A 15003-nucleotide genomic window follows, 5' to 3' on the forward strand; every position below is an offset into this window, starting at 1 on the left:
TGCTAAACTACCAAAGCATCTCCCAGGGATCGAACCCACGCCAGAAAACAGGTATGTAACAATTTAAACATATGAATGTTGTTCATAACAACTAAGTAAGCTAACCTGTTTCAACATCAGGCATCGGAATAGCAACATGCGGGTCTGGACAAATCTCTCTTAGGTCAAGAGGCTCTGTAAACATACAAACGTATAATACAATCAACCTCAGATTATATACCATGCAAATTAGTTTACCAGATACAGGCAATCTTTATACAGGTTTATTAAATCCAACATGGCAAAAACATTAAAACAAGCCTAGCCATTAGTCATAACAGTTAATCTATTTTGAGCATTTTCACTAAAACCTGTATCTTTTACATAAAAGGCAAACCAGTCAGTTCCAACATAATGAGAACAACGTGATGGAATAATTTTACTTATTAAAGTGACATTATATTCATATTTTCATTGCCAAGTAGAGCTGAACTATATATTTCAAAAGACCAATTATTGTTATAATGGTGATTGACAAACAGTTGATATGAGACAATGCTTAAGGATAAAATATAAATCTGCCTTATAAACTAAAATGACTATCCTACTATTTTGTTATCAATAGAACAATACAGGAATAGTAAACTCTTATGGATATTTACAGATATTTCTGAGAAATTTCCGACAGCCACTTGAGATAATATATTAATTTACCGTTCATGCAAAGTTAATTATAAAATTGAAAAGAATAATGGCTAAATGTAAACTTATTTTGACTTTCACCAGCTTACAAACTATAAACTCTTAGAATTCTGACAGAAACTTTGTACTCTGTCATATGAGGAAGCTATCCAGCTAGCTTACTGAACGTCTGTGGTTCTACTCAGGTGTCCATTTGTGCCTGAAACAATGCAGGGAAAGGCACCTGAGGTCTTCCTCCACCAGTAAAGCTGGAACATTGCCATATGACCTGTTATGTGTCAGTGTGAGGTAAAAACCAATCAAACAAATAAAACCTTAGATGGGTATAATGTCACTTCAAGGAACAAGACTTACCATCTTCCCTGTCTATGACCTGTTGTTGCGGTACCTCGAGGGGACGTCCCTCCTCTTCATCCTCCACATCTGGCATTCTAAACACTGGGGTTTCAGGGGATAGAGGCATTACTTTCACTTGTAACATGTTCTTCACCTTCATTGCCATCTATATAACATTTATTATAGTTTACAAGATTAGAGGGGAAAAAACAATGTTCTTAGGTGAAAAAAATAGTTCCTAGTCCAATCTAGTTATAATGAAAAAGTAGTACTTCAGTTTTAATGCACAGGAAAAAGTAGTTCTTGAATCAAAGTGGTTATGAAGTAAAACATTATTAGTGTTAGCTTAAGTTGTCAGTATACTTTTTTACTTGACAGGTCGCCATCCTAAATAAAGATCTTATAAATAAAGTAGGCACACATTTAGGTAAGGTATCATATGTATAATAAGTATAATATTACAAGGCAACATATGGTTACTGTAAATATTCTACCTTTTTTCAATCACTGTTACAGTTGTTGTTTTGTGTTTTTTTTGGTTTTTTTTTTTCATTTAAGTGTTAGATGACTTGTGAAAAGTAGGATAATATTCAAAAATCCTTCAACAATTTAATTATTTGGTATAAAAATATTGTTAAATTGTTTACCCTAAAAGCTTCAAAAAGTTCCTCCTGACTTCCAATAGAAACCTGTGAAAAATAAAATAAAAACATTCTTATAAAAGCTTTTTAATTTAAACCTCAACCTTAACTGTCAGGCACTATATTAGTCCAGAGTGTCCTCTAATTCAAAGTAATCATACATGTAAACCCTCCCACTTTAAGTGGAAGACTCACACTTTCTGCAGACATATTTTCTAAGATTTTTCTTAAAATAAGGGGTATTTTCACAAATTAAAGAAATCTCCCTATTTTTAATGTCAGAACTTCCTTCTTTGTTTATTGTAAATTCTAAAATCTCCCTCTTTTTGAAAAAAAATCTCCCACTTGATCATCAAAAAAAGTTCACATGTATCACAGTATGAGTAATTGTTAAAACTACATGTCATGCATCTAGATTGAGCAAATTTTTGTTTTTATATTAAAATCAATTAAAAACAAACATAAAGAAAATTACATCAGAAGTTATAGAAATGTACAAATATTGAAAATCAGAAGTTATTTTTCATGTTGCAATTTTCATTACTAGTACATGTAATTAATATGAAATTAGGCAAAGCCTATGAACGGGGAAGTCGGTAAAAAATCCTTTCATTTTTCTGTTTTAAAGGTGTCATTCGGTATTATATGTACCCACTTCCGTTTTCACTCGGAACACTCGACGATTATTATTAATCCGAAAAGTTGAGATTTGGTACGTTATCGGAATACACAGCCTTTTATCATTGAGTTACATTGTAAATGGCGGCGCCTATCTAAAACTGACACTGAAAATTTCATTGATAGGTATAGAACTCTATATATTTTTTAATTGTTTTTTATTTTAATTTTCTTTTAAATATACACGTGTAGTCTATAGCCGGGCAAGCCAAAGCCCGGGCCCGCGACTTTGACTTCCCCGTAAAATGAACCTTATACACTTATCTATCAGATTTACTGGTAACCTTGTTTATTGTTTTAACTTTATACATCTTGTTATTTTCTTCAATCTTGAGATACTAGAATTAAGTAGTCAATAGTTAAGTGTTTATTCTAAGGACATAGTTGACCTTATTTTCTTACTGCCTAATTATAATAAGCATTGACAGACCAATTAAAGTCATTTTAAGAGTGGTCTTCAGCTTTTATTTTCTGTTGGAAAAACAATTAAATTCAGTGTTGTTTCAAACCAAGTATTTCAGTAATGTAATCTTGGAAAAATGCATTATATTTCTGTTCAGCCTTCTTCAAAAACAGTGTTCAGAGATGTTCGTTTCACAAAATTGAAGATCAGGAAACAAATCGTCCACTTTACTAACTTAAATATAGAGAGCAAACCATTAGAGGTATCAAGAGGTTTTTTCATTGTTAATCTATTTTATCATTGGCAAATTTCATTTTCCACCTTAATTCTTTTAATTTGACAATAACAAGTACATGTATATGAAACGATTTTTCTAAAAATAATGTATTTGAGCCGCGTCATGACAAAACCAACATAATGGGTTTGCGACCAGCATGGATCCAGACCAGCATGCGCATCCGCGCAGTCTGATCAGGATCCATGCTGTTCGCTATTAGTTTCTTTACTTGTTATAGGGACTGGATCCTGATCAAACTGTGCGGATGCGCAGGCTGGTCTGGATCCATGCTGGTCGCAAACCCATTATGTTGGTTTTGTCGTGATGCGGCTCATTTAACCTTAACAAAAGCTGAAGGCTGCGTTAAAAGTATGGTGACATGACATCACTCATGTAGTATACAAATTATCTAACTTATCTTTATAGGTGAATACCAAAAGTTTATAGTAACAATGTTAGTTTTATCTCCTAACATTTTATCTAACAGTTACCGATATCTATAAAGATACAAAGACTTATTAATCAATATAACTTCCCCATTTATATATATGTAATATTTATGTTTTGTTTTTGTTTGTTTTTTTTATTTTACGCCTTTTCCCAACAGTGTAATATTTACAAAATAATACGAGCTTTGAAAGTTCTCGTTAAAAATATGAATATGTTGATATAGTAGTCATAATGTTTCTGCCATAATTTATATTACACAGACTGATATTAATATCATTAATTATTCACAATTTTAAAAATTCATTTATTTTAAATTTTAGGTTAAAACAAAATTGTTTAAAATTGGTTACGGTATTAGTTATTTCATTTTACCAAGGCTCTGAAGTGTAATAAACCCATTGTATAAAAACGTAAATTATTACACTTGTGTAATAACACTTTAATGCAACATCATTTGCGTTTTATACAAAAAAAACATTTTAAAGCATGGTTGAGATAGCGTAACACTATAAGCAAGGAATTGAAAACCGTAAACTGTTCTTATTTTAGATATGTAAAAAATAGACTATTTTATTCATGTATATTCAATACTAAATTTATTAAACTTGTTGAATAAATCTATATTACCGTATGTTCACCAGAGGCTCGCATAACATGATTTTATTCAACTCCTTATAGGGCCGGAAGGCAATAATCGGGCTGAAGCCCTCGGGGCCATTATTCATTTTGCGGGCCGATTATCACCTTCCGGCCCTACTCTGCCGTGTATTAATCTCTTTAATTTACTTGGTAGATTCAACAGTAGCATTTTTTTCTATTAATAAATACTAAGTCTTTGACATTTTTTTTCGTTGAAATTCCTGTCTGCATTTCTACTGTAGACTTATCTTAACAGTTCAGTAACTTCTACAGAGTTGTTAACTGTTTGTGTGTTAAAAGTACACTACTGTAGGATCTAGACACAAGTTTTATTTTCATTTTTTTTCGGAATGAATTTGTCGTATTATTTCTTTAAATTTCAATAGTAATAAAACTGTGTTTGTACGAAATACGCTTAAGCTCTCATAATAAAATCAAGCGATTCGTACTGAAAACCTACTTTCACTTTTACAGTTAACTGTTTGATGACGTAAAATATGACGTCATTGTTTCAGTTTGTGCACCTGTACATGTTCGGCGGGCTGATAACTAGTTCTTGGCACCGGGCCCGGGTGTATGATGTATCTCCATTTAAAATATACATGTAGCTCTATGATTAAATGTAACCAATGAAAGCCATTATCTGAACCATCATGATTCTATGTAAACCAATCAAATTGGCCTCATTTTCATTTCCTGAGTCCAAAAGTTACATATCAAATCCATATTGCACTCAAAGTAACTGTATCTTTCATATGATACAAAAAATATGGTTGGTGTTTTGTGTTGTTTTTTTTTTTTTTTAATCTAAGATCTTTTCTCCTTAAGAATTGGTGGTGAGGAATATATTCACATCAATTAAACCTATATTGGACTTGCCAGATAGAATTCAGTATTGTACTCAACAAAGTTTAATAACCTCATAACATACAATGTATTTATTACTAAAAAGTTTTCTGTGTATGCACTAAGTGCAACAACCACAAAGTTACAAATCCATGTCACAGTAGCACATTTTTACAAGACTACCACAAAACTGTTCCGGAACATTGATATTGTATTTTGTATTACATTACAACACTACAATCAGTTTCAGTTGAATAATTGCCAACTTGTATCATTATATCATTATTATAATAATACTCTTTCATTGGTTAATGTAAAGATGATCAAATCAACAAGGAAGTCAGCCAACTATCAATTCTTTTATATTTTATAAGATTTCATATTTTGTCAAAAAAAAACTGTCAAAACCTTGATTTTTTTTTACTTCATCTTAAGTCAATGAAACTATCAATTCTTTCATATTTTATTATTTATTTATTTATTATATTTTGATAACTGTTCTTCATCTTTCCACTTCTTCAAAATTTCTCCTTTTTTTTACAATAAAAGTTATGTATATTAAAATCTTATAAACAAGAGGACCATAATGGCCCTTAATCGCTCTCATGAGGATTTATTTTACATGAAAAAAAAAGATTTCATTATTTGGCCATTCCAATTAAGTTTCATCAAATTGTGAATAGTGGAAGTGAAGAAGATTTTGGTTTATCTTTAGTTCGATTGAGTAGGAAGTTTAAACTAGACATACACTGGATTTCGTTCCAGGAACCAACAAGTACTGAGTAATGAGTGTGAAGTTTCCTGCTCTAGGAAACACTAACGGCTCTCCCCTGATAGGACTTGAACCCACACAAGATTTCTGGTCCGTCCCGAAAAGCACTCGGCCATATGTTGTTTAAGTCATATGTTAAGCATAAAATCAGCCATCTTGTTCAACAGAACATAATGATTTTTTTGTCATATGATTAATGGACCTTAACTATTGCTACACAGTTTAACAATTACTTAAAGATAAGCAAATGTTAGTACATGTCCGGGAGTATTTATAATGTGACCAGTCTTTAACTGAAATACTGTTAAAACTGGTGATTTATACAAAGTCCATCCCCCACCCACCAAACACAACAGGGAATAAACATGTAATACATAGTGCTATATTGACTTAGAATTTAAGCTGATCAGCAGTCACCATACTGTATGCACAGGTGAACGTCGCGTGGCCATGACTTACACTATACCCCTGTTCCCCCTCTACCCAAAACCCTTAAACATCATTCAAACATCTTAAGTATTGACATGCGATGTTCACCTGTGACTGTATGTTTTTGCATAAAATCAAATATTCAGCAAGAAGGACAAATTGTCACAGACATTTGCTACCTTATTGTTACCAAGACTGAAGTTCTCAGAAAATCAAATACAAACTTGACAATTAGGATCTTATCTAACAGACTACAGCATACCTCGTCATTGTCCACATCCATGTAACTGACATTTACCCTGTCACTGTCAAGTCTTGCCTTAAACTGAAATACAAGTAAAAATATGAAACATAAAAAGTATTTATTTAAAGTGTTTTTATGACACTGACAAGGTTAAAAAAAGATATGATAAACTTTTACTAGTGGATAATGTTATTAGGTTTGCTACTACGTATTTTATTTTAGAAACATAAGGAAACATCTGTTCTTCTAAAAAATACACAATAGCTAAAGCAGGATTCAATCCCACAGTAACCAGGGGCAATAATGTCAGAAGTCACAAAATCAAATGTTGAAAAAGAAAATCTTGAAAATAGTTTAAACTAAAGTCATGAAGCTGATTTTTTCCTTCAGACTTAATAAACACAAGATAGTGTAAAAATGATTGTCTAGTATGGTGGACCATCACTGTATCTATAATTTATTTTACATGTCACTGTTTTATCAGCCAAATGTAACCGTGGTCTAAAATCCCAGGAATGGTAGGGTATTTGAATTTTTTTCTCATATTTTGGGTTGGATTTTACATTGCACAAACACAATATAGGTCATGTAGCAACTTTTGCGCTTTACTGGTTTGGAAGAAACCTTCAGACGCCCTTCTGTGCATTATTCCAGGCATAAACGGGCACATGAGTAAAACAACCAACATTCTGTAAGCTAGCTGGATAGCTTTCTCAAATGAAAGAATCCAAAGTAGGCCTATTTGTTGGGATTCAGACACACAGCCCTAAGGGGTCAACAACCTTAACCATTTGGCCCCTTTTATTTTTTCTAAACATGCTGATTCATATTAATTGCATCAATAACAATTTATTTTTTATACATGTCACAGTGTGAGAAAAATGTGAAGACTGGACCAACTTAGTCCAACTAATTAGACTTGTCAAAGAGACACCGAGATAATTTTGGACGGGCGCTGTCTTTTTCCAAGTCCAACCACGAACTGCATTTGGACGCTTCCCAATTAGAAGTTGTTGGGAGCGAAAACTAGAAAAGTTTCAAAGAAACGGTCTACATTACCTGAAAGAGAATCGTTTTTTATGCAAGGTTCCAAATTATCATACTTCAAATTCGAACAGAAGTCTAAATATTCCACTTTAATTTTTTTAATCGTTGAAAATTATTGAAAGCGGCCATATTGGAAAGCGGTGTCATGGTAAAATTGTAAACACTGGTAAAATCCATGGTGTAACACAGGTATCGGCGGCAATCGATTGTATTTGCCAAGCTTTATTATACAATTTGTTTACGTTATTTATATGAATTATTGCAGGAATAACTCTTTTATTCACAAAACAATATTTCAGCATTAAAAAGGGAATGTGTAAAACGAAATTATGACAACCTTACTTAGAAATTAAATAGTTTATGATGTCCGATGTCAGATCATACTATATTTAAGTCCGTTTAAATTGTCAAATTAGATATTATTAAGTTGGATTTTTTAACATCTGTGATCATAAGGTGAAATTTCTGAACTACCTTTTTATTTTATAACCCTGCCATGATTTCCCACATACGAAAATACAATGTAATTGTAGGTACATCTTAATGAATTATAATTATGCTATACATGATGAAGCAAAGAAGAATTTCAATTTATATTACACTCCATATCAATTTCTAGTTTATTATCTTTAAAAGAAATTGAGGACGGTTGTGTATGGGAAGAAGTTCAAAACAACCAAAAATAACTTTAAAACTCTGAAAAAAAATCTTAAAATTTCAAACTATAAAATGGAATTTCAGACAGTCCTCAGTAAAATACAATTGTCGCACAGATTTGACGGGGTTTATGATAAAAAACACAGCAAGCGGAAATTTAGTGACCGTTATTTTAGATGTTGAATAGCATAACAATGTAAGACAGATGGGAGAAATGTTGGAACGACTGTCGCAAAAGGCACCAAAACCTCTGATACCCATTAAAAATTCCATGTTATCTAGTTCCCGTTGAACGGCACCTCGAATGTGTCACATTGAAAGTTCCATGATTACCGCCGTATTATGTACACATCTGTGGATGTTGATTAAAAAAATCAACATTATTATGTTTAAGTGATCAATTCTGTTTAAACCGGCGAAAGGGAGCACTTGAACCTACCAGAGCCGTCTTTGGCACTCATGTGTATTTATGTTTCGATTTTGCAGTTTCAGGCGTTTTTGGTGGGGGTTTTTTGGAGGGTGGATACATGAATGTGGATAAGTTTTTTCTGTTTCTTTACATTTCTTTGCTTGCTTGCCGAACCTTGTATTGATAATCATTATCTGTTTGTTACGGTTCGGTATACATGTATACAATATGATAAACAAGATGAACAAGGAAAGGCGGCGTTCAATGAACGCAAACCCCACACGACCCAGGAACATGAACCATTGGCAAGGAGCCCAGGAGGATCCTAAATTAAAACGGGAAAGGGCGCAAGGGAGAGCACGGTCAGGCTTATCACTAAAATGTAACTGAGAAGGAAATCAAAGAAAATAAATAAATGAATGATTAATAGGACCACTAAAATAGATAAATACAGAATCCCTAAAGAAAGACCACTAAGACCACTAAGTTAACGAGCACAGGGGAAGGGGATATCATAGGAAATTCGGGGAGGGGGCGAAATAAAGAAATAAAACTAGGGGCAAAGGGAAGATACTTACCAAAGACGAAAAAACAACAAGGGACACAAACAAAAGTGTCACCAAAACAGTATGAAACAGGACCACTAAGTTAAGGGCACAGGAGAAGGGGATAGGAAATTCGGGGGAGGGGGCGAAATAAAGAAATAAAACTAGGGGCAAAGGGAAGATACTTACCATAGACATCAAAACAACAAGGGACACAAACAAAAGTGTCACCAAAACAGTATGAAACAACAAGACATACACCTTATACATTTATAAGTCTCTTAATCTGTTCATTTGAAAATTCTGATCTTCTCAATGACTTTTTTTAAATATCCTCTACTTAAAATTTATTTCAATTAAAATATGTGACCCTTCCTTTATAGTTACACAGCATATGGCTGGATCACAATAAAGTTCCTTTTTAGTAAATTAATAAAGTATGTCAAGAAGACATTTAACTTTATCAATAGGTTTAATATGGTATTATATATCGGCAATCGGTGAAAAAGAGCTCTTGAAATATTATTTGTACAAATACTGAATAATTTGAAGTGTATTTCAAATAGTTTCCTTCAATATTTCTTTTACGTTCTTAATTGTCATATAAATATGCATGTATAAATGAAGTCAGTATTTTATCCGAGAGTGACATTTGGCAGTCATTAGCAGTAAACAAGAAGGCAAACCACTTATTGATAAATGTTGAGTTCAAATGTACATGTATTAAAATATTTAAAAAATATTAAACAACAGTACTTGTACGGAGCCTATTTGCGACCATTGCATTTTAGGTTAAATACAATGATACTTTTCAATAGTATTTAATAATGCACACATTTATTAAAAAATGATGAATAGATTTATTTCCCCCGATATTTTGTTTAATTTAATCTTCATTCGTAACCCACACTTACCTGCTAGACACACTGGTAGCTACTACCAGCTTTCACGGAATCGATTTTTTACGATGACGTCATAACATGTCCGCCGAAGATAGAGTAGACAGTACAAATTTGAAATAAATCGCATGTATGCGTTAAGACAGGTACAATCTAATATTTTTTCTAGGAGAAGTTAGTACTAAAATGTATATTCTATTGATCTTTAGAGGTAATTGATGTTACTTTTAGGTTTAAGCAGTAAAAATCAGTCCAAACTATCGATAGTGTTACCGGTAGATTTTCCGTGCGTAAAAATGACAGTTAAAATTAGGCGTAACGGTTTGACAGTAAGAAAAAAAAAAGTCTGTAAAATGGGTCAAACCGATCACGCCGAATTAATTAGGCTAGGACCAACTGGGCTATCAGACAGCTTACACACTTTCTCCCCTGACGAGTGAACAATTCTAGACTGTGTTACTCTCACACTGCCTAAATTTCAAAATTTATCCTTGAACTTCAGTGAAACAGATACAGAATAAACTTGGAGCTTAATACAGCCACAGCCCCAGACTTAGCCTAATTAATTCGGCGTGATCGGTTTGACCCATTTTACAGACTTTTTTTTTTCTTACTGTCAAACCGTTACGCCTAATTTTAACTGTCATTTTTACGCACGGAAAATCTACCGGTAACACTATCGATAGTTTGGACTGATTTTTACTGCTTAAACCTAAAAGTAACATCAATTACCTCTAAAGATCAATAGAATATACATTTTAGTACTAACTTCTCCTAGAAAAAATATTAGATTGTACCTGTCTTAACGCATACATGCGATTTATTTCAAATTTGTACTGTCTACTCTATCTTCGGCGGACATGTTATGACGTCATCGTAAAAAAATCGATTCCGTGAAAGCTGGTAGTAGCTACCAGTGTGTCTAGCAGGTAAGTGTGGGTTACGAATGAAGATTAAATTAAACAAAATATCGGGGGAAATAAATCTATTCATCATTTTTTAATAAATGTGTGCATTATTAAATACTATTGAAAAGTATCATTGTATTTAACCTAAAATGCAATGGTCGCAAATAGGCTCCGTACAAGTACTGTTGTTTAATATTTTTTAAATATTTTAATACATGTACATTTGAACTCAACATTTATCAATAAGTGGTTTGCCTTCTTGTTTACTGCTAATGACTGCCAAATGTCACTCTCGGATAAAATACTGACTTCATTTATACATGCATATTTATATGACAATTAAGAAACGTAAAAGAAATATTGAAGGAAACTATTTGAAATACACTTCAAATTATTCAGTATTTGTACAAATAATATTTCAAGAGCTCTTTTTCACCGATTGCCGATATATAATACCATATTAAACCTATTGATAAAGTTAAATGTCTTCTTGACATACTTTATTAATTTACTAAAAAGGAACTTTATTGTGATCCAGCCATATGCTGTGTAACTATAAAGGAAGGGTCACATATTTTAATTGAAATAAATTTTAAGTAGAGGATATTTAAAAAAAGTCATTGAGAAGATCAGAATTTTCAAATGAACAGATTAAGAGACTTATAAATGTATAAGGTGTATGTCTTGTTGTTTCATACTGTTTTGGTGACACTTTTGTTTTGTGTCCCTTGTTGTTTTGATGTCTATGGTAAGTATCTTCCCTTTGCCCCTAGTTTTTATTTCTTTATTTCGCCCCCTCCCCCGAATTTCCTACCCCCTTCTCCTGTGCCCTTAACTTAGTGGTCCTGTTTCATACTGTTTTGGTGACACTTTTGTTTGTGTCCCTTGTTGTTTTTTCGTCTTTGGTAAGTATCTTCCCTTTGCCCCTAGTTTTATTTCTTTATTTCGCCCCCTCCCCGAATTTCCTATGATATCCCCTTCCCCTGTGCTCGTTAACTTAGTGGTCTTAGTGGTCTTTCTTTAGGGATTCTGTATTTATCTATTTTAGTGGTCCTATTAATCATTCATTTATTTATTTTCTTTGATTTCCTTCTCAGTTACATTTTAGTGATAAGCCTGACCGTGCTCTCCCTTGCGCCCTTTCCCGTTTTAATTTAGGATCCTCCTGGGCTCCTTGCCAATGGTTCATGTTCCTGGGTCGTGTGGGGTTTGCGTTCATTGAACGCCGCCTTTCCTTGTTCATCTTGTTTATCATATTGTATACATGTATACCGAACCGTAACAAACAGATAATGATTATCAATACAAGGTTCGGCAAGCAAGCAAAGAAATGTAAAGAAACAGAAAAAACTTATCCACATTCATGTATCCACCCTCCAAAAAACCCTACCAAAAACGCCTGAAACTGCAAAATCGAAACATAAATACACATGAGTGCCAAAGACGGCTCTGGTAGGTTCAAGTGCTCCCTTTCGCCGGTTTAAACAGAATTGATCACTTAAACATAATAATGTTGATTTTTTTAATCAACATCCACAGATGTGTACATAATACGGCGGTAATCATGGAACTTTCAATGTGACACATTCGAGGTGCCGTTCAACGGGAACTAGATAACATGGAATTTTTAATGGGTATCAGAGGTTTTGGTGCCTTTTGCGACAGTCGTTCCAACATTTCTCCCATCTGTCTTACATTGTTATGCTATTCAACGTCTAAATAACGGTCACTAAATTTCCGCTTGCTGTGTTTTTATCATAAACCCCGTCAAATCTGTGCGACAATTGTATTTTACTGAGGACTGTCTGAAATTCCATTTTATAGTTTGAAATTTTAAGATTTTTTTCAGAGTTTTAAAGTTATTTTTGGTTGTTTTGAACTTCTTCCCATACACAACCGTCCTCAATTTCTTTTAAAGATAATAAACTAGAAATTGATATGGAGTGTAATATAAATTGAAATTCTTCTTTGCTTCATCATGTATAGCATAATTATAATTCATTAAGATGTACCTACAATTACATTGTATTTTCGTATGTGGGAAATCATGGCAGGGTTATAAAATAAAAAGGTAGTTCAGAAATTTCACCTTATGATCACAGATGTTAAAAAATCCAACTTAATAATATCTAATTTGACAATTTAAACGGACTTAAATATAGTATGATCTGACATCGGACATCATAAACTATTTAATTTCTAAGTAAGGTTGTCATAATTTCGTTTACACATTCCCTTTTTAATGCTGAAATATTGTTTGTGAATAAAAGAGTTATTCCTGCAATAATTCATATAAATAACGTAAACAAATTGTATAATAAAGCTTGGCAAATACAATCGATTGCCGCCGATACCTGTGTTACACCATGGATTTTACCAGTGTTTACAATTTTACCATGACACCGCTTTCCAATATGGCCGCTTTCAATAATTTTCAACGATTAAAAAAATTAAAGTGGAATATTTAGACTTCTGTTCGAATTTGAAGTATGATAATTTGGAACCTTGCATAAAAAACGATTCTCTTTCAGGTAATGTAGACCGTTTCTTTGAAACTTTTCTAGTTTTCGCTCCCAACAACTTCTAATTGGGAAGCGTCCGTGCATAAAAATGCAGTTCGTGGTTGGACTTGGAAAAAGACAGCGCCCGTCCAAAATTATCTCGGTGTCTCTTTGACAAGTCTAATTAGTTGGACTACCCCAGACTGGGAGCCAAATGTCATAGGGTCAGAATGATGTGCAGCCCAATAGGTGGTTGAACAAGCTCATTCTTCCCTATTAATAAATAAATTAACTAGACTGTTAGACAGAGAATGTGTAATTTGAAAATTTTCTAAAACCTGCTAGTGTTTTATCAACTAGTTGTGCCAGATTTTATTATTGGTTTATTACGGTCTGACTAGTGCTAGCATCTTGCTAAACCAATGTTCAATATGTTTTTTAAACATAAATTAAGACAATGCCATTTACACATAGTTCAAGGACATGGGCACTGCAGTGTTACTTGCCTTCTGTACAGTGTTACAATCAACATGACAAATGATTGATGAATATGCAAGTCAAAACCTTTTACAGCAGGACCGAGTTGAAATAGTTCATTTAATTACTCTGGTCATATTTATTGACAATAATTTTGATCAACTGTTTTCAACATCGATGTGCGAGACATATAATCTCAGAAAACAGTAAGTTGTCCTTTAAAGAAATTCACTAACAATGAAAGAACATCAACTTAATACACTAGATGACAATGAAAAAAAGCAACTGAAATTTATGTCTATCAGCTGATCAAAATTTTGTTTTGTCAAAAATGTGTCACAGAAATCCACTTACCATGGCCTCTAAATCCGTCCAGACAGTGTTGTATGAAATTTCTAGCATGTCAACAAACTCCTCATCCCCATTGTAACAAACTGACATCAGTACATTCTTCGCCATTTTTCTGTTATAGCTGTATTAATCGCTGCGTCAAAGAATTTGTTTCTGTTTCACAAAGTAGCCATTTTTCTGTTGATATCTGACCGAAGTACTATGTTTATATCAAGTCACGTGACTGAGAAAAAATATAGTGCACAATTTAAATGCAGTTCGCAAACATTTACTGATAACTATATGTATTTGAAATTCCTTTGAGTGAAAGATATAGATACAATTAATGTGCAAGCACATTATTAAATTGATTTGACACAATTACAAATTCATTAGCGGAATGATACGGGCACTTGTCACACGTGTCTTTAATGTAAATAAACATGACGTCAAAATTACTAACTGTCACGTTCCAAAATTTTTAAGTAGGCTTGATCTGCTATGATCGAAAATATTTCACAACTTTTTATATTGATGACATGATACTTCATTTTTTTTAATGTCACCTTTTTTATTTCATTTATACTAAAATCATAGATGATAATTGGTGAATAAAATTTAACATGTACTGTATACGCGTACACTGATCTAGCTATATTTATATATATACTGTATATATCATCACGGATTTATATTACAAATATAAATCCGTGAGATATCATTAATAAATTTAACGAATCGGAAAAAAAGCAGATTACTTTTTTTAGTCCTTTAAACTGCAGTTTTCAATCTTTTAGCTTACGTTTTAAATAATAAATTTATGTATAACTTGTA

General features: G+C 32.8%; 1 protein-coding gene across 2 annotated transcripts in view; it reads right to left on the minus strand.

Annotated features, from left to right (window-relative positions):
• Window positions 1-14394, minus strand: part of LOC132727416 (next to BRCA1 gene 1 protein-like) — a 48916-nt gene extending 34522 nt beyond the window's left edge. Inside the window, exons 1-5 of one of the 2 annotated variants that reach the window (XM_060712903.1) lie at window positions 14194-14394; window positions 6415-6477; window positions 1665-1706; window positions 1036-1183; window positions 106-174 (exon numbers count right to left, since the gene is read on the minus strand). In XM_060712903.1, the coding sequence (XP_060568886.1) occupies window positions 106-174; window positions 1036-1183; window positions 1665-1706; window positions 6415-6477; window positions 14194-14298 (427 nt within the window). In that variant the 5' untranslated portion in view covers window positions 14299-14394. The remainder of the gene's footprint in view (window positions 1-105; window positions 175-1035; window positions 1184-1664; window positions 1707-6414; window positions 6478-14193) is intronic. The other variant, XM_060712904.1, reaches the window with a different exon arrangement.
• Between the last annotated feature and the right edge of the window lie 609 nt (window positions 14395-15003).

Source organism: Ruditapes philippinarum, unplaced genomic scaffold (assembly GCF_026571515.1).
Source record: "Ruditapes philippinarum isolate M1 unplaced genomic scaffold, ASM2657151v2 ctg3669_1_1_1_1, whole genome shotgun sequence".
Classification (NCBI taxonomy): Eukaryota; Metazoa; Mollusca; class Bivalvia; order Venerida; family Veneridae; genus Ruditapes; species Ruditapes philippinarum.